This window comes from Acyrthosiphon pisum, chromosome A2 (genome assembly GCF_005508785.2).
Source record: "Acyrthosiphon pisum isolate AL4f chromosome A2, pea_aphid_22Mar2018_4r6ur, whole genome shotgun sequence".
Taxonomy (NCBI): Eukaryota; Metazoa; Arthropoda; class Insecta; order Hemiptera; family Aphididae; genus Acyrthosiphon; species Acyrthosiphon pisum.
In genome coordinates, this window is record NC_042495.1 from 33,216,006 (window position 1) to 33,238,206 (window position 22,201).

A 22,201-nucleotide genomic window follows, 5' to 3' on the forward strand; every position below is an offset into this window, starting at 1 on the left:
CCGCCGAATACATTATATAATTAACATTAACTATTTCATTGCGAATATTCGTATAACAATTAACTAGGCTATTTGTATGACTGTATATTATAATATTGTATTAGTTAATTATGATATTATATTATTATAATAGTTAATAGTTTTACCTAGTAGTAATATAAATTTATAATTTACAATTTACTCTGCAGCACGAACTGTTTACTTTACTGTGTCAATCATGACAAAATAAATAGGTATGCAAATGCAATCAACATAACTAATATTGGTCGAGAACGCGCACCCCTCCCGAACATCGCCAAGAACTGTGACGTAAGCCGTTCTCACCAGCAGAAATAATAATAATAATAATAATTGTATATAATATCGGAGAACGGATGACGTAGTTTTTGTGGTGGGAGAACACACAGTTGCGTATCACGAAGTTGATAGCATACCTATTTATTTTGTCATGGTGTCAATGAAATATTATCTATTCAGTATTCCGTTGGTATCAGTAAACAGCAAACATTTTGCTTTCATTACCACTGTGGCGACCACGATTAAAGATATACTGGTTACACATCGAGACTGTATAACACGGCTCGAAAAGCGCGATTGAAAATGTACTGACTAGTAGCACTATCTAGTGGATTCTTCAACTTATTTTAACCACGTAAATTTCTTAATTATGAAAACTAAGTATTTATTATTTATATATACCTAAATACCTTAGTACTATAATTACTACTTACTTTTATACATTAACAATTTAAAACCACGATTAAAGATATATGATATATCATTAATCGTGATATACACATTAGTACTTGTCTACTTTAAGACACTATAAGTCTATAGAGTATAGACTATAAACAACAAAATGACTTGTTAGTTGTTGTATACAAATACCACATGAAATTTCCAAAATAACATTTGGAATACCTAAGGAATAAGGATAAAAGAAGAAAAAAAAATGGAAGTAGCTTTAGGCGTATTATTTAAAAAATCAAATCGGGTTTGTTCAAATCATTTTTATAAAGAAGATTTTAATAATACATGGACGTCAGGTGAAGGAACAAACCCATATACTTACAGTAAACTATTGTCTAATTGAAATTTTTTTTTTTTTTGGTTTATAAGTTTATTCAATTTGTTACAAAAAAGAGAACAATAAGAACAATTAATGGTAAATATTGGTTAAAAAAAAAAAAGAAAAAAAAAGGCAGATTAAACATGGTGTAGAAGCCTCCCAGAGGAGGTGCAACGACTATCTAATTTAAATACCTATTCAAATATCAATATAGAACATGTTTAACTGTTTAAGCCTATAATATAATCAGTTTATTTTAAAAATAAAGGATTGATATGGTTAATATTACTTTCTACTTCTTAGGTTTGCCTAAAGCGATGGCAACTAAAAAAAGGGGCATTACCATTTCTTCATCCTTTAGAAAAAATGGAAAGTGATAAAGTAGAGGTTTGTTAATTTCAAATTTGTAATGTAATAACTAATAGTAGTACCTACGTTGTATTATTTAATTTAGCTAATTTATTTATTTTATTTAGTATAACTTTTAACTATTAAATATTTATAATTAATCATTAATATTATTTACTGTATTTATTGTCTTTTGTTCTAATATGTTTTAAATTTTTTTGTGTGGTATTAGCCATATTACCTATTTAATAATTACTAATTATTACTAATTACAATCTTTTTTTTCCTTTTGAATATTTCGTGACGACAAATAGTTCCTAAGTTAATCACCTAGATGGTGCTAGTAGGCAGTCCATAACATATCGCGGTTTCGTAGCCGTTTTCTGCCTGTGCAAAGCATAGGCCGTTGGGTAACCAGTATATCTTAAATCGTGGTGGCGACCCGCTACCCATCCAATCATCATAACTTACTGTGGTTACCACCGCGAAAACTCGTCTAATCACTGCATTTTTTTTTTTATCAAATCGATTATCATATACTATCAGCTATCACCATTCACCACTCATTATTTCATTCCAAAAAAATTATGTAGTATAAACTATAAGAATTAACCAGACCAATCTGTGTTGTTGACGAATATTTCAACTTAAATAATTAGCGTTGATTGTTTTCTTACATATACTAGTAATTGTTTTTAATTACTTTTCACTGATGTTTTAAATCGTTCATTAAACATAATTTTTAATCTGATTCGAGTTAAACTGTTATTGTTAAATATTTAGTTTATGATTTTTTATGTCTATTTCAAACTATTTTATTAATTAAACCTACATAATTAGTTATTAGAATATTGAAAAGATAATGAAGCCATTTTATACGAGTGAGAGATAATTTGTCTAACTAAATAATTAACCACTTAATAATTTACATTCTGTGTTTTGTTTTTTTTTTTGTTTAGTATATCATTTGGATAATCTTACTACTATTAATATAATATTGGACTAAAAGAACTATATATAAAGGTATACCTAGTGTGTTTAATTCTGTAAACAATTAATTAAGTATCAAACGTATAAAACTTACTGATATTCGTGTTGTATTTTCAGTCATCAATTTCCAATTTCAAGAAAATAATTATTACAAGATGCCGTTAATCCAAGTAGATGTAAAAATGTTACCAATGAAAGTGCACTACTTTCTGTTTATGGGAGGTAAGTGTTAGAATTTCATAATAAATAATCTTAAGGATATTTCTAAAAACAATCCATCTATTATTATTGTATTGTTTATAGTAGAACATAGTCGATTTCATAATCTGACCTAATTACCTAATTTGTATGACTTACATTTTGTGGTACAACTACATAATGATTCAGTAATATATATTATAATTAGTTGATTAGAAGATAATTGTATTTAATATAAATCCCACTTAATATAATATATTAAGTGGGATTCAATTTTGAAATACATTATATTTCAAAATTGAAATACACATAACCGAAAACAAAAAGATTCTGAGCTAAACTATTAAAAATGCAATAAAATAAAACCAAACATTTATTATTTTGCATCATTCAATTTACTCAAAGAATTACTATATATTCAAGCTTATAAGTACAAAAATTATTATTGTTTGACATACTCTGTTCAATATAAGAAATCATCTGTAGTCATATCGTGTAGTGAAGCCACGAGTCAGAGTATATTTTCTAAAAGATCTATATTCCGTAATTTATCATTTATTATGTAAAGTGCTGAGAACTTATAGCAATACAAATAAAAACATGCGCAAGCACTTATTCAATTGAAAACTTTAGTATTGTTATTGATAATTCACTTGAAATGTTAGTTATTATATTATGTTTCAGCGAATATATTAAAATCATCATAACGTTGTAAAGGTAAATTTATGTTATACAATTTTGTTAATATTTATTTTCTCTTATACACAATTATCATATGTAGATAACATATTAGCATGGCATACTATGTATCTTAATTTTATATAAGTATTATCTCAATTCTGAATTATCTAAATCATTAATAATCATTTTTATACTGATTAGATACATATTTACCTCTAGTATTTTTTTCAAACTTAGATTGTATAGTTTACTAATTTGAAATAAAATAATTTTTCTCAAACAAATTAATGATAAATGTATTTACTAATTGTATTTGTACAGCTAATGCGCATTGTTTGTAGACCTTTATCACCATAATAATACCATAATATCTAAAAAATTGAATGACTGTTAAGTAATTTTTGTATCAATTTATAGAAGTGTAGGTTTTTTTTCTGTTTAATCAATGGGCAATGACCCAGGAAGTGCTATAACCTTATTACTGATGCGAGAGACTAAGATTAATCTATATTTGTGCGTGATTTAAAGTTCGTTATGCCTTATATAAAAAAAAAATAGAACTGCCAATATCAATTAAAGAAGTTGATCATAAAATATTTTATATGATAACATTTTTTACAAAGTTCTTTTACGGTTTGCTATTTTTCTGATATAGATAAATTCTAAAATATTTAAGAATGTACAAGGTAATAATTATTTTCATTGTCTCAAAAATAATTTATTTTTATAATTTAAAAAGATAACAACACAAAATTTTTTTAAAAAAACAATAATTTTTAAATTAATATTTCAAAGAAAAATATTTTCCTGCAAATGCTGATGTACCTACATTAAAACTTACTTTCAAACAACTAAATTTTTACAAGTAGTTAAAGTTTAGATGAGGGTAGTAACATTTTCAGGAATACTCTTGTGCTCATCCAAACTATAACTTATGAAATACTTGTTCAAAATTTAATTTTTATAGATAAATCAACATTTTATGAAAAATATTCTGCTTCAGAATATGAAATTTAAAATTAATTGGCATTAAAAAAATTTTAAAATAATGACTAATTTTTTTTAACCAACATTTCATCCAAAAGAATATTTTTTAACAACTTCAAATTATGTTAAAAAATATTCTCTAAAACATGATTACTTTTTGAGATAGTAAAAGTTAACACATTCTTGTTAAATGAATCACACTTTACACGCAGAATGTAGCATATTTTCTATTGTTAAGTTTAATATTATACTGAATTGACTTATCCTAAAACTTAAAGATAAGAATATAATCTATAGCTATTATTGATATTTTAGTTTTGAAACAACTTATTTTAATTTTAAAAATGTACGTTTTGTGTTTGTTAGATGGTGACAAAACATAGGTTATGATGTCATTATAATAATATTAGTGTAAGAAAGTTAGTTTTGATGATAATCAATAATTTATTCAAACAATTATGTCATTATCATAGTGTTTATTGTAAATTTTAATGTGTATAAAATACTGATATAATCGTATAAAGCGTAGAAACACGGAACAGCCTGTACACTAGAAACTATGCACAATAGTCTGTGAAGTTTTTAACTAACGTGATGCACTAGCACATAGTTGTCTCCATCTTACTAATGCATAATATATCAATATGCCAGCATTTCCAATTTTGTGTTGTTAGCTTTAATGTGATAAGAGTGAATTGACCTATTATCAAACTTAAATGTAAGAACATTATGTGTGTTCTCTTGTAGTCTTGTTGGCGTTTTACAATATTTTAATTTTTATGTGAATTATGAGAATTTTTAAATATTAATATTTTACACTCATTTAAGTTTGATAATAGGTAAATTCACTCTAATATTTAAGCTAACAACAACCAATTGTAACTGCTGGGCGTATATTTTTGTATGTTATGCGTTTTTAAGACAGAAACAACATTGTATGTGGGTACAACTCTTAAAATCAAAATTTTAATTGAATATGAATGATTATAATTCCTACATTGGCCAATGAACATTTTTAATTTTTACTAACATTATTTTTTTATAATTATTATTTGGTATGTCTAAAACTTTTTACAATGAGTTTTTAGTAAAACAATGTTGCAGTTTAAATAAGGTAATTTAAACTCTAAAAACTGTGATGATTACCCTTGATAAATTTCAGATATTCTAAAAATTCCTATTAGTGTTTAGTTATTGTGTATCATTGGAGTAATAGACCAAACGAATAAAGTGCTATCATACCTAATTTATGCTTAAGAGGACCTGACACCCACATGTGTTGTCTCCGTCTTAGAAGTGCGTAACATAATCAATTTTACAGACCACGTGTAGTTCTGTTAGTTTAAAAGTTAGAGTAAATTGACCTCTTACAAAATCTAAAGGTAAGACTTTTGTTATAATTTAATTTCAAATTGTTTGTACATTTTAAAATACTCATAACTCGCTTTAAAATTAAAATATAACAAAAAGCCTGTGTGGTTGCCTAGATCAGCATTTCTTAAACTTTTTTATCCGTGGAACCGTTTTTTATGTCTACTTTTATCATGGAACCCCTACTTTTTTATTTAGCTTTCAATAGTAAGTTATTACAGCTCAACAATTAGAACCCCTATACTTTGTTTCAATAGTTTTAATGTGTCATTTTATGCAAGGATTATTTGCTATAAAAATTATAATAATTTCATTTAATAATAATGTGTACACACTATTCTGTATTTAATTCAAAAAATATTTTAAATAACTGACAATAACAGGACTTTTGCCAACATTTAACCACAGAGATCTATTCAAAATTTTGAAAAAAGCACTGAAGTTTTGCGGAATTTTGAAAATGCTCTCTAAGAGGACACCACACCCGCATGTGTTGTCTCCGTTTTACAAACGCGTAACATACCAAATTTATGCTCAGAAATTCAAGTGTTATGCCGTTAGCTTAAAACTTAGAGTGAATTGACCTATAATGAAACTTGATGGTAAGGATATTATCTGTTTTGATAGAAGTTTAAAAACTGAATTATCTTAAAAAAACTTCCGACAAAACACAGATAATATTCTTACCATCAAGTTTCATCATAGGTCGATTCACTCTAATTTTTAAGTTAATGTCATAAAACTTGAATTTCTAAGTGTAAATTTGGTATGTTACGCGTTTGTAAGACGGAGACAACACATGTAGGTATCACATCCTCTTAATACACATACAATTATTACCTTACAAGAGTAGTTATTCTATTATTACTTGAAATTTGAACATCGGCTTGAAGAATAATCAAATTTAACAGTTTGGATGTATCATTTTAGATTTTTAGTACATACTAATCATATTACATATATTGAGTATTGACAATCCTACAATTTTTATGTTACATTCAGTATACTACATATTATATTTCTATTTTATAATTAATATTTCAATGTTAAATTAATGAGATTTAATTTATAACCAACAGGCGTCAAATATTTATCATGACCATCTTTTATAAATAAATATTATACTGTAAACACAATTGTATAGAAATAGCACAATTGTATAACATAGATATTTTGTTTTCTATTAGATTCAAACTTAGGAGAATTAAAACAAAAATTATAATTAAATGCTTAAAAAAACTGAGTATATTTGATAATTATCCAAGTACATTTTTTTATTATCTTATCAATGAAATTAGTTTATAATTTTACTGTTTGCAATTTGTTACTCATCAAGCAAAGGTCGAAATTGTCCATCTTTGGACCAAACATACCTTAAAACTATTTTGAATTCTGCCATTTTATGTCCAAAAAGTTTCTAAAAAAAATATATATATATATTAATAACTAGTATGATTTTTATAAATGCTGAGGTGTTATTTACAAGTAGTCTAGACTGTTCGGGTGTGATAACGCTTCCTTCTTTACATATTGTATGACTTTTTAGAACTTGTATAACACCGCGCTGTAAAGTTGTCGGTAAACCAAGCTGTCTTAATGAAGGTTCCATTGAATGTATGAATGTGTCTGGTAGAGGGCCTTCATCTAATGTTACTGTGTATGCAGCTCTGATACCCGCCCTGGGAAATTCTGGCTCTGAGTAGTTATCAAACCACCTAAACATTAGATGTGTATAAAATATGAAATACTAATAACTAATAAGTAATAGGTAGATGTAATTAAAAATAATAAAATAATATAGGTATACTTACTCTATAACATCATCAACTGGTCGGTTTGTAAATAATAATCCACACTGTCCTTCAATTTGAAGGGCTAATTTATGTAAATTAGTTTGAATTTCATCTTGAGCTGATTTTCCCAGAGCGTATGACATCACTTTATTTTTACCGAAAAAGAACCTAAAACATTTGTATGAAAAAATTTTTAATTAAAATATCTAATTATCATTTAGGTAGGTATATAGGGATTACCTGCTGTCTTTCCATTCATTTCGCACATCTTTTAATTTACCATTTCGCATGTTATCAGTATGAAATACAAATATGTGTTCATATTTGTTAACAGCCTCACGGAGATTTTCCATTACAGATTGTTTCAATTTTGAACCCAATTTGGTTGTCTTGGTTAATGAAACTAAGGTAAAACACAAAATATTTGACATTTAAATAAATACCTATTTATTATACTATTCAATTGAATATAAAAAACAAAATCCATAACATAATTTTGATTAAAATATAGTGAATAATAATTAATTATTTATTCAATACATAGGTATTAAACTAAGATAATCTAGACTGAATTTATATAAAATATGTTGGTAAAAAAATAATTGTTTATTCGTTTTAAAATTCACTTAGTGCAATTCATGAATTCTATTTCATTTTGAATATTTGGAAATAACATTAACACCTATTATAATTATTTTATAAAATACAAATTATAATAGGTGTGTAAATTATGATTTGGAATAGTTCAATTTTTCTATGAACCTTGATGTGGACGCTACACAGAAATGTGTTGTCTCCGTCTTACAAGTGTGTAACACTGCAAATTGTACGCTTAGCAGATCATGTTTAACTCCGTTAGTTTATACATTATAGTGAATTTACCTCTTATAAAATGTAAAGGTAAGATTATTACCTAGGGCGTCTCATAGGCTTTTCATTATATTTCATTTTTAAAGCGATTTATGAGTATTTTAATATGTACAATTTACAATTTGAAGACACTCGTAACTCGCTTTGCAATTGAGATATAATGAAAGCCTACGAGACGCCCTAGGTCAATTCACTATAATTTTTAAACCAACGGAGCTAATTCTGATCTGCTGAACGTAATATTTGCCATGTTACGCACTTGTAAGATTACGACAACGAATGCCCGCGTCGTCTCAATAACATTTTCGCTTATTACAACAGAATAACTTACTTTTTTTATCTCTCTTTGACTTAGGCATTGTTTCGCAGTTTTTTCAGTACACAAGACACAATTAATACTTTAGAGTATATTGCATAAAAACAATATTGAAGTATTTTACATGCAAGACGTATTGTTTTGGTTGAGAAATACGAATCAAATAGTTGTTATGATAACCTTAAATAATAAATTGTTATATTTTATTATCCTGGCTTGTCCATGTGGTATGCTCGCGGGCCGGCGGCCGTAGATAATACTATCTTATGTCGTGGTATGATAATTTTTCTGAGATATCGTTAGCGATATCAGCTATGGAATTGTGTCAATAATTGATAATATTATTTTGATAGAAAAATATAAAAAAAATACGAGGCAATCGCAGCAGCTGCTCGGAGGATGGTGTTATCACTACTATTAGGCCGGGCTATACAGTATACACGGCGTGGATTGCGTTTTCAGCCGCGGCGCATTATGCCCGTCGTGTACAGCTGCTCCGATATAAACCATGAACTAAGAAGATTAGTTCATTAGTTTTTCTTAGTTCATGATATAAACCAATACGTTTGTATCGTGCTCAACTATATAGTACGGTTGAAGTGATGGAAGTATTTTGAAATAAACATAAGCGCAAATAGGGGGGGGGGGGCTTTAGGGGCTAAGCCCCCCTCCAATAATAATAATATTATATTCAAATATTCCAAGTCTAAATAATTAATGATTAAACTGTAAGTTAGCGAGTTGTGACTAAGTATTTAGCAGGGGCGTAGCGTGCATGTAAGCACTGTAAGCACTGCTTACACTTGAAAAAAGGGAAAAATAAGTTAATATTAATGTTATTATAATAACAAATTACAATTCAAATTAAATCTTTGACTATTTTTTTTTTAAGTTTCTATAGTAATAAAAATAATAAATAATAATATGTTTAGAATATAAGATAACAATTTTAATGAACACAGCCATATTTTGGTCATCGTCGTCGGCCGTTGCGTATGATGGTGGAAAAACTGGAAAATCTATTTTAATTTTATTAACACTTAGTATTGACGCGCTGTACCGTCGTGTAACATGTTCTGAAACTGCTTACGTGAGCTAATAGACACGGCTTACGTACAATGTCGTAGAGGGGGCTCGTATTTACATACAATTTGTAAGCACTTATGATTTTGCATACACCACAGTACCAACCGGTTTATTATTATTTGTATCACCGATAAGGCGATATTCGGCGGCTGTGTACATTTGAATTTGTAGTTGTAAATTTCCAAAACATTAGTTTTTCTGCTTACACTTTCTTAAAACCCACACTACGCCACTGGTATTTAGCCATAGTTACTGTTCCGATTGAGGCTGGCTGCTCGTCTGATGAACTCGGCTGCTTGTCCATCAGCGTTCCTCGTTGGGTCAGTCCCTGTCCATTCTGTACTTCGTACAACCGTATATGATCGACCTGCGGTTAGGCCTAGCGCGGGATAGTCACACGCCGGATGCCTCACATAATATATTTATTGTTATTGTGCATTTGTGGTGTTATTTAATATAACAGCACAATATCTACATTAGCATATTTAGGGCCGTTCTTACAACGTCCGGTTAAAGTTAACCGACACTTAACCTGCCGAATTCTGCCGGTAATAAAATCTGTTTTCAGTCGGTTAGCGTTAACCGACACTTTACTGGACATAGTAAGAACGGCCCATATACATATATATTGACGCACGCCGCCCACGGTCACGCACCCGATATTATTAACTACGCGCTGTATACGCGGATCGTCGCGTTACTACTACTACTACTACACTCGTACTGTATACGCGGATCGTCGCGTTACCACTACTACTACACACGTACTGTATACGCGGTACCATCGATATTATTAATATTAATGTTACGCGAGCGCTCGCTCACTTATTACAATATTATAATATTTATATTTACGCGGCGCGTATTATATATTATTATTACTTACATATTATTATTATTATTATTATTATTATTACGTACATATTATTTAAATAGGTATTTAGACCAGTGGCGTATTTACGGGTGGGGGGGGGGGTCCAAGAGGTCCGGACCCCCTGACTACGTGTCTCGTACATGTTACGATTATCATACGATGCGAAGGATTTTGTATGAAAATTTCGAAGCTTCAATTATCGACATTTTCAATTTATATCTTGATTTTTTTTGTTATCTGTTTGGTACCGAAAATGGTTGAAGAATACAGAGTTCATTTTTTAATTCAAATATTTTGTAGTTTTGTACATTACCAGTATTTACAGCCACTCCAGTTTGTTTTGTACATATTATTATTTAATAATTAAAGACTCAAACATTTTATATCGTCTTATAAATATAAATTAAAATATGGTATATTTATTTAATAAAGAGCAATTGTGTTGTGTGGAGGGCTTTGCTCCCCGCGGCTCTGTTTTCTGAAATTAACTGGACCCTCCCCATGAAAAATTCCTAAATACGCCACTGATTTAGACAGGTAGTCACAGCTCGCTACACGTTTTTAATTCGACGGAAAACGCGGCGGAATACGTTTGTATCGTAGATAATACATTATTTGTGGTTTGTATTATATATTGTGAATTATAAAATTAATTTATCAAAGGTGGGTAAGCGGATGTCGCTCTGCTGTACTCAAATCTGAAATCCACTGAAGTATACAATAAAAACTTTAAAAAGTGTGAATGTTTATTTTCCACAATACAATGTAATATGTATATCGGGCTAAAATGCACTTTACCTACTACCTCACGATTTTTAACTTTTTTGTCAAACTATACCTACCTGTTTTTGACGACTTTTTTTACCGGAAACTATTGTTTTAAAAGTTATAAGCCTTCCAAAGTTTGCGATTTTACGTTTATGTACTTGCGCAGCACCTATAACAAATTTTAATTTTTTTTTATATAGTAGGTATATATTTAGGTATATAGTTTATATCTTATAACCATTAAGCTGTCATCTATCTGAAGATAATTGCTTTTTAACAACATTATTTAATCCCGAGGTCCACCCAGGGTGGTTATACACTTATACACAACAAATCGAGGGGATATTTTCGATTTTTCTGTCCGAGCGCAGCGCAGCGAGCGAGTGGCAATACAGACATCACTTTTTTCGCAAATCGCAACAGTTCAGCATATTGAGTATTTATGGGTTATAAAAATATAAACTGAAAACTTCGATTAGCTATAACTTCGAAACTAAATTCGTGCGCAAAATTCTGATTTCACCAACATTTTAAACATTTTAACATTATTTTTACCATACAAACGTGTAATATAGTAGTGATGAAACGATCCTCCGAGTAGCCGCGATTGCCTCGTAAAATAATGCTGAAGCCTCAAATGCGCTTTGAATAAAATCCATATAAATTATAATGTTATTATACATATATATAAAAAAACTAATATAATAATACATTGTATTAGTTATAATAATTATGTATAGAATTTATATAGTATAGGTTATATTCATATAGTGTATATGAATATATGATTATTTATTTTAAATGATATGTAACTGTCACGGATTAATATTGTAATTACTAATTGATAATTAGTATATATGTACTAATAATTATAGTATATTTTATCAGTGCGATGCAGTGTTCGGAACGTTTACTAAAAAAAATTAATCCGTTCACGTTCACATTCAGTGTTTAAAAATGGAACTCGTTCACGTTCAAATTCATATGTTTTTCAATTTGACACTCTTTAAAAATATGAATGCTTTCATTTAATGTATTTTATTTTTATAATTCATAATATATTATATAATATCATAATAGTATTATCAATCAATATTTATTAAATATTAAATAAATTTGAACGTCTTAAAAATCGTTCAAATTCATTAAATATATAAACGTCATTCACATTCACGTTCTATTTGAAAAAAAAACAATTAATGTTCACTATGTTCTTTCCAAACACTGGATTGTGATGTATAATGCTATAATTTAATATTATATTATATACATTAGATATACACTATGTAGGTACACTTCACTACACATAATTTATATAGCATAAATACAGTTTAGTAGCTAGCACAATGTTTGTTTTAAGGCAATGAGTCTGAACGTGTTTGAAAAAATAAATAAATATTGTAATAATGTTTTTTTTTACGCTGAATATGATGGAATAATGAAATTTGGACCATCATACTTACTTATTAAATTAAACTTATACAACTTAATATGTTTATAATTACAAATTGGCAATGACTCTTTTATTGGAGATCTTCACCACCTCCTGTTGCATCATTGCGAGTTACTTTTACTTTTAAATAAGAAATAATTAAAAAAAAAAAGTCTATTTTATTTTATTAAAACTTCCAATGTGAAAAACATTAAGAATTTTTCATACATTTTTTAATTCAATACCCATAAACACATTTTGAAAAAAAATTAGTGAAACGAGCATTTGTACTAAACTGCATTTGGTTTCCTTTAACCTGTTAAATCTATTTCGCCAAATTAATTGTCTTTAATTTTTAATTCAGTACCTACTTATAGTTTTTTTTTTATTTTTTTTACAGGTGTTGCTCCAATGACATCTTTTTTACCAACAATTGCAAAACAATTGGGATATTCTACAATTGTAGTTGGTACAATCTATAGTATTTTACCAATTTTAAGTTTAATAATAAAACCCATAGTTGGTGCAATTGTGGACCATTTCCGGGTTAAGAAATTAATATTCTTAACTTTCATATTATTATCCGGCCTAACAGCATTTTCACTGATGTTTGTACCTTCAATACCTTTGGACTCTTCGGTAGAACTGAATTGCTATTCTGCCACATATTTAAATGTTTGTCCCGAGGATAATATACCTTTGTCGAAGTGTTCCTCTAAACGAGTTAAAGATGTTAATGGCGGTAAATTTGGTTGCGATGTAAATATTAATGTTCATATTTAGATTTTTTTTATTATTTACTTGTTTATTGAATGTTGCATTGATTTTCTATTTGATTATAGTTAAAATGTGAGAACAGTGTTCATTTTCGTAATGAAATGTGTTCAAATTGGGGATTTAAAGACTATTGCCAATTATCAAATTCGTCTATTGTTAATGCAATTGAATATTATGAACCAAACAATTCACATATAATTAGACCAAAATCAAATAAGAATTATTATAGTGATGATTATGTTTACTTATCTGCAACGTTAGAAATGAACCATTCTGTTAATGTAAGTATAAAATTGTGTGTTCTAATCTCGGTTCTGATAAACATATATTTTAATCCAGAAAGTTTAATAATGCTCAATAATTTTATAAATTATAGGTTGACAATTGTTTTTACTTCCGAATATCATATGCAAGTTTCTATTTTAATTATTCTGAAGTAGTTAATCACACACCAGTTTGTAATAGTAGCTTAAGATCACAATGCCAAGTACAATGTAACTCTGAAGTCATAATGGATTTAATAACCCCCCAAAAGTATAAAGGCAGTGTCTTGGGATTAAGTCATTTCTGGATATTTTTTTTGTTAGTTAGTCTGTTTTGGATTTGTCAAGCGATTATTTATAGTCTTGGTGATTCTATTTGCTTCGATCAACTAGGTAAGGTTTTAATTAATACATTTTATATAATATCTACAACTTTAAATTGTTATGTATTTATTTAATAATAGGTAACAAGCCTAATCTATATGGCAAACAAAGATGCTGGGGTGCTATTGGATGGGGAATTTTTTCAATATTTGCTGGATGGCTCTTAGATATATTTAGTTCCAGTGAAGTAAATAAAAACTATTTACCAATATACTATTTATGTTTACTGGTACTACTTGCCAACTTTTTTGTTGCATCAAAACTTAAGGTAATTATTTTTTTAATAAAATTTTAAAACCATAATAATTGATATTTATTAAAAACTTCATATAAAAGGTGACAGAAACAAAAATATCAACTAATATATTTAAAGATTTTGGAAAACTGTTAGTTGAAGTACAAGGTACTAGGATTTCTTATTTGGGCAATAGTAGTTGGAATTTGCACTGGAATGATTTGGCAATATCTTTTTTGGTAAGTAATTAATTGCAACAATAATTAATTGTATTGCATCAATGTACAATAATTAAATAAATAGGTAAATAAGTAATACTGTAATAGTTAACTTAATTGTATAGCATTTATATTTTATTATTATCTAATTCATAACATACCACATTTTAACCTACCTAATTCGTGAAATAGAAAATATCACATTCAATGTTTGGGAATTTGGGAATAAAATATCTATGATTATCATTTAATTATAAATTAGTGTAAATGTACATAATATGTTATAGTGTAATGTTGTACTTTCACTTATTTTAGGTACATTGAAGATGTAGCTTCCATGAATGAATGTAATACTCAACGTTGGATTAAAACACTGCAAGGTTTAGTATCAGGAGTTCAATGTTTTGGAGGTGAAGTTCCCTTCTTTTTCTGGTCAGGCTGGATTATGAAACGTTTGGGACACTTGAACTGCATGTCTCTTGTTTTGGGAGTTTTTGCATTTAAATTTTTTGCTTATTCAGTTCTTACAAATCCAATTTGGGTACTCGTTATTGAGTTGACTAATGGAATTACTTTTGGATTGGCATATGCTGTACTCATGTCTTATGCTAGTATACTTGCTCTACCCGGTAGCGAAAGTACTATGATAGGACTTGTTGGTGGAGTTTTTGAAGGCATAGGTAACTATTTTAATCTTTTGTTAAAAGTATAAATATAGAATAATTAATAATGTGCAATTTCTATCATAGGTGTGTCTTTGGGTAGTCTAATAGGTGGCTGCTTATACGACAAATATGGTGGAGCTCAAACGTTCAGATTATTTGCATATGGTGCTGCATTAATGTGTGCAATTCATTTGTTATGTCAAAAAGTTCTGAAAGCAAATAGAAAATTAGGCCTACCAAGTAAGTAAATCGTATTTAATAAACTAATTGGGTACTTATCCTTAACCTCGACTACCGTCAGATCCTGTGACTTCAACCAGACACTTATCTATTATCTAGACCAGTGGTGACCAATCTGTTTTTAGGACCGTTAATATAGTCTAGATCAGTGGCGTGCCAAACAGTCATTTTTTGAGGCAATTGCCTCAAGGGAAATTTGGGTGGGTGGGTGAGTGTGTTAGTATAGATGTGCAACTTATACCTAAAAAAACTTAATAATATTTATTATTTTGAATAATAAAAAAAAAATAGTGAAAAAACTGTTGGTGGTGGGGTGGGGTATCAAATTGTATAGTTTGCCTCAGGTCTGCTTGTCAGTTCGGCACACCACTGGTCCAGATAACTGAATTGGTAATCGACCTGGTAGTCGATATAATGGATAAGTACTACTAATGGGCAGGTATGAACAATTTATTGCAAGTTAAAAGTAAAACTACATATTGCAATGAAATTAACTTTAATTTGATTCATATTTTTTTTATAAGAAGACAATTATAATCTTGGAAAATAATCAAATTTTTAAAACTTAATGTTATTTTTAAACAAATTTTTATACTAGAAATACCACTTTTAGATAACATACTTGTGTAAAGATTAATATTGTAATCTATTTAAAGTTTCAAGTTCCTATGTTACTTACTTTAAAATCAACTGAATAAGAGCTCGCTAATGCTTAAAATCATATAATGTGATTTTTCCAGACATTGGAATTATTAATTTGTGTATTTGTTTTTTTTTTGAAAATTATTCTCTTGTACTAAAAACATATAAAACACAATTTCACAATAAATTCACATTTTATTTAAAGTATGTAAATTCATAATATTTCTAACTGCAATTTAATATATTGTACTAAAAGTTACATTATTGCCAACAATATATTTATTTAATCTAATGAGTTACCTATTCGTGAATATTTTTGTATCATTAGTATTTATACTAATTTTTTTATTTTTAATGACAATTTATATGAATAAAAAGCTAAATTTATAATCTAAAGGTTATTTGAAAACAAGTAAACTTTCATGTATGCATTGTAAGGTTCAAAATTTGAAATTTTCCAATAATTTGTATCATTATTATTTATAATATTATTGTGTACTAAAAAACAAAATTCATATTTATTTTCTTAAAAATATTTAATATTACCTCTAATTAGCACGTTATATTGATATTTATCATTTGATAATTAATAGTACATTTTAAAATTATTTCAAATGTTTTAAATATTGTTTAGATCTTTAAACGTTATTTTATTCACGATTAGTTAAAAAAATATGTCCAAATATTTACATCTATCATATTATTAGGTTACAGTTTTGAAGAAGTACAAAACAACATATCCCATTCTAAAGAAACAGGTAGTTTAAGGGTTTCATTAGTTAACTTGCATTTATGTTTTGAGTTGTGCTTTTATATTATTTAAAGCTATGTATAATACATTGTTTTAAATATATTATTGTTATTGATTTTGTTGTAATATCGAATGCTATGGATGTCAAATATTCGGTGTTGGGTTCCTTTTAGAAAGTAATTAACTTCCTTTACTTGTCATTCAAATAATATTTTAATGAAATTACTTCACTTTTGAATAGAAAAAGTATATTTGTTTTTTTTTTCATTACAAAAAAAAAACAGTATACAGGTAATTTCTCTAATTTTTCATCATTTGGACAATTAGTCCAAGTACAAATGTGCTTACATATAAGTGCTTACATATAATTTGAATAAGATATTTTCAAAATTAAAATTATTTTTAAAAGTTAATCATGTAAAGTACCTATAGTGTCTATAAATATGTTGTCCAAAATATTAAAAACTGAACTGTGACAAGTTAAAATTTAAAATAATACTATTGTACCTATATATTTCTTATATTATTATTTTTCACGACTTATATTTAAGGAATTATTTATCAAAAAATAATATTTCCATTACATTTTTATTATTTGGAAATATATCCAACAAAATCACATAACATATTACAATTATTGCAACACATTACTTTCGTTACGTTACTACCCAACACTGTTAATATTAAAGTTTTATCAAATATTCATAGTATATGCACTTAATTATTTGAATTTGTTTCTGTGTTAAAGATTTTTTTGTGCATAGTTAATTGCAGTTTTGATAAACTTCTACAGTAGTATTGATGAACTAGAAAAAATTATTTATAAACTTAAAATAGATATAGTTTAATTATCGTGTTTTGTTCTATTTCCCATTAAAAATTATTTAAATTAGAAATAATATTTTAAATTAACAAAATGTTAGCATAAATAACGCATCTTATATGTTTTTAAATTTTACATATAAAACTTGCTTCCCATATGAAATAAAATAATCAATACTTTAAATATTTTTATTTTCATTATTTATGCCTTATTTTTCAATTATTTATTTTATGTATAAAAAGATAAAGAATGTTTTATTTTATACAAAGAAAATGAATTTAATGTTAGTATATTTATACCATCACAGCAAATATTATAATTTTATAACCTAAACAGTCTCAATAATCGAGTAAGATTCTTATACATTTTGTAAAAGTATTTTATCTTATTTTTTCAAACTGTTATCTTTTAATTAACACAAATTATACATATCCCTATTATTATTTAAATTTAAAAGTGGTGAAACCTGTGAAGTTATAATTTAATTCACATTACTTCACCAATTTAATTAATATATTTTATAGGGAATCATCATATTATAAAATATAGATGTTTTGATAACATTTACTTATTTTGTTAATTTTTCAATTACCATTCTTAAAATAAATTAATATCCTTTGATTTATAAAATTATAGATTTTCCAAGTCCAAACAAAAAAAAAAATTCAAATTATTACTCTTATCAGCTATTTTAATTTAACAGTTATGAATTTTGTTATATTTTTCAGGTTTTATTAGCGGCTCAACTGAATACGCCAGTCCAAATGAGGCTATTCATATGCTGATTGATGATTAAATTAATTTTTTTTCAACGTTCCTACTTTATTGTTCCCTCTCGTTTTTACTTCAAAAAACAAAAAGAAAAAATACTTAATTTACAGTCACTTATACCTAGTATAATACTTTATTTTGATTTTAAGTAATTATTAATAGAATGGGTGAATATTGAAATTATTGACATTTTAAGTGTATAAAACAAAATGGCAAATGGTATGAATTGAGCATAATATTTGTTAGGAATTATTTAAAATACTTTTTAATATAACCAAAATTCTATCGAACTAGAAAATATTTAACTTACAAATATTAGTATTGCATATTTATAATCAAAACTTGCTTCTTAGTTCTTATTATTTAAAATATTTTATTAATTTTTATCAGTTTAACCATGAAATTACGTATTTGTAGTTAAACTTAATTTTGCTTTCTTAGCATCATTATTTTAATTCATTATATAGATAATATAATCTTGATATCAATCATATTATACTAGGATAATTATATAATTTGTCAGTTATACTAAAGTTGTAGATGTAATATTTTAAGATTTACTAGAAAACGATCTTTATTTTATTATTTTTATATTTTTATGATTTGTCAATTGTAAAACAATAAAACTTTTTTCTATTTTTAAATTATTCAATATTCACCCAAAAGTATCAATGTAGCTTTGGTTTTTGTTCTTTCATTATTTTTGTATACAATATTATATTTACGTAACTGTTATAGTTTTGGTTTAATATGGTGCTATGGATAAATTCTGTAATTCGCTTGAAGCACAACATATTTACAGGGATATTTAAAAAAGACAAACATCATTATTTTGTATTTATTTTTAATCAATTATTACCTCTGATAATTTTAAGTAAGTAATTTACTATATTATTTAAGTTCTTAACGATATAATTTTGGTGATATGGAGTAATTCAAAGATTCTTCACAATTATTGATTATAATTATCAGTATGAAAACCTATTTTATTTATGAAATGTTTTATTCTTTAGTATTAGTTATGTAATTGAATTGTTTTTTATTAAAAAAATGTTGTGTTTAAATGTACCTATTATGTATAGAACAATTCACTTAATCTATATTAAAACAAATAATAATATCCAATGCATTATTTTTAACAAAATCAAACCAGTTTTTATAGAAAATAAAATAATAATGTACCTATCATAATATAAAAAGTATAATTTATTTATTTAAAAATAATTACAATCAAACTACAAGCATGAATATATGGGTGAATTCTGTAATATTTGTATAAGTCACCACTTTCCTTACAAATTATCCATTTAATAATCCAGTTAATTATAACTTTTAAGTTACCTATGCCGTTATAATTAAACAAATTAGAATTGTAAATATTATTTATTAAAGTTTTGTGTTGGGAAGAACTTGACCAATAACTATGATTATTATAATATTATTCCTAGCTTAACAATACTGTTCGTTTAGTTTGTCCAATAAGTAGTTACTTGATTCAAACAAAAATATGGCAAGTAATTAATGCTCTGCTACAATAGGTGTCTAATGTTAGTGTTAGTGTTACCTCTCCATTGTAATGCACAGAACTTTTATACATTATTGGAAACCCCTTTTTTTTGGACTGTCGATTTTTTAATGAAAAAAATTTTGGTCAAATCAGAATTTGGGGCTCAGACTTAGTTTTGAAGTTTTAACTTAATATAATAATCATTAAATGCCTATACTGCCAGTATGTCACTCGATCAGACATTAAGAGGATGTTACACCCACGTGTGTTGTCTCCGTCTTACAAATGTACAACATAGCAAAACTTTTTTCGGCACCCTTTTGCATAGATAATTTTCTACCCTATATGTTCAGAAATTATGGAGCCACTACTACAAACACAGAAAGATAAAAGTTGTCTCATTCAAAACGGTTTTTGCTATGTTGTACATTTGTAAAACAGAGATAACACATGCAGGTTGTGACATCCTCTTAAAATCGAAAATATCCCTCGACTTGTTGTGTAAAACCGCCTCGGGTGGACCTTGGATTTCATCAATAGTTTTCTAAGTACACTTACTACCAGCGTGGTCACTCACTCGACTGCTCTTGACTTTATAAGCCTTTAACTTAAAAACTAAGTTCGAGCCCAAAGGGTATGTATTCACTTTTGTCTTTAGTATACTAAACTACATACCTTGTTTCAAAAGAAAAAAATAATTTAGCATTTGAAGTTTTTTGACCATAACTTCCAAATGAAGTAAGAGCGACTTTTTTTTTAAAGTACCATCAAATTAAACATACGAAAACACATTTAGGAAAAAAAAACCACTCGGAAGCTAAACTGCATTTTATGCGATTTTTTAATGGTGTTACTATTTGTTTTTGAAAAATAAAACTAATGCTATAACATTGGGAAAAAAATTGAGTATACTTGTTAATGCAATATTGTTTTTTTGAAGTACCCTTTAATGTATAAAAAATTACATTCCCCTAAACTCGAGTTCTATCACAAAGATGATCTGAAGCACTTTTGAAAGCAATGATACAAAATATAATATTAAACGCTGTTATCATAAGAAATGATTGGCTATTTTTTTTATGAAGTAATGATAACACCACTCACATGGTCGAAGATAACATATTTTATTATTGCAAAAAAGATAAACATAGTATTTTTAATGGAGGTAGAATTAAATTATATTAAACACCCTCGTAGATATCTTGATAATAATAATATTATTATGTTTACACACAAACCAAATCGTTTCATTTCGCGTCGTAGTTCCAAGTTACCTCGAATGACGACGGTATGCCTATTTCGATGAAATTGGATATTCACCCGTAAAACAACGTTTACTCATTTGGTTGTAATTCCAAAATTAATATTTACCAAACGTGACCGGCGTTTTCCGCCGCGGATGAAACGCGGCGTATTACGTCCGTCGCGTTTGGCTGCTCCGGCATAAACCAATGCGTTTTTAATTCGGCAGAATACGCCGTGATAGCCCGGGCGGCCCGGCGTAACTGAGCGCTGTTGTTCGACCGCCGGCGGCTATAATGTTCTACTCGCTCGCACCGTTGTGTATTGTCTATAATAATAATGTAATCAATTCTAATGTCCGTATGCACGAAATAAATATTTTTACGAAACCAATATCACTTTTAAACAAATGCATTTTAAATTATTTCGTTTTACGTTATTTTTCGTTCAATTGTATTCTACAAATTACGTTTTGCGATATTTTTCATTTAATGATATTCTATAAATTACGTTTGGCGTTATGTTTTGTTAAATATTATGTAATATAGGTATTTCGTCAATCGTTATGTTTTGTTTTGCGGCACCTATTTAATTATTTTTGATTATAGCTCTCCGTTATTATTACGTTTGTAAGTACTGTTTTACAGTCATTCGCAATTAAATTTTTTTTTTTTAGAATTTTTGTTACAACATTTTTTGGTACCCACCTCAAACAACTTGACAATTGTATACTAAGTTTCTCTAAAGTTTTTATTATAGCTATTTAAAAATATTAAAGATATATAGGCACGATTTTTTTATCTGCATTTAAAGTTGAAATTTTGATAAAGATCGTCAAATAAATTAAGAATATTCGAAAACTAATAAATTTGTAATTAAAAATAATGTAAATTCGTATGG

General features: G+C 27.4%; 3 protein-coding genes across 4 annotated transcripts in view; 1 reads left to right on the plus strand and 2 right to left on the minus strand.

Moving 5' to 3' along the window:
* Nucleotides 1–22,201, minus strand: part of LOC100574055 — a 158,945-nt gene that overhangs the window by 82,686 nt on the left and 54,058 nt on the right. The gene's annotated exons all lie outside the window — the stretch shown is intronic.
* Nucleotides 1,918–19,800, plus strand: LOC100162161 (major facilitator superfamily domain-containing protein 6-A). Its single transcript, XM_016806583.2, is given in 13 exon segments — nt 1,918–2,298; nt 2,377–2,440; nt 2,525–2,629; nt 13,184–13,542; nt 13,626–13,841; nt 13,937–14,216; nt 14,288–14,475; nt 14,544–14,606; nt 14,608–14,681; nt 14,976–15,340; nt 15,410–15,565; nt 16,915–16,965; nt 18,510–19,800. Coding segments are annotated over 11 exon segments (1,887 nt in total). The 5' UTR covers nt 1,918–2,298; nt 2,377–2,440; nt 2,525–2,562; the 3' UTR covers nt 18,578–19,800.
* Nucleotides 6,869–8,791, minus strand: LOC100168309 (mRNA turnover protein 4 homolog). The gene is given in 5 exon segments (NM_001326665.1): nt 6,869–7,061; nt 7,128–7,359; nt 7,456–7,605; nt 7,678–7,840; nt 8,639–8,791. Coding segments are annotated over 5 exon segments (666 nt in total). The 5' UTR covers nt 8,667–8,791; the 3' UTR covers nt 6,869–6,968.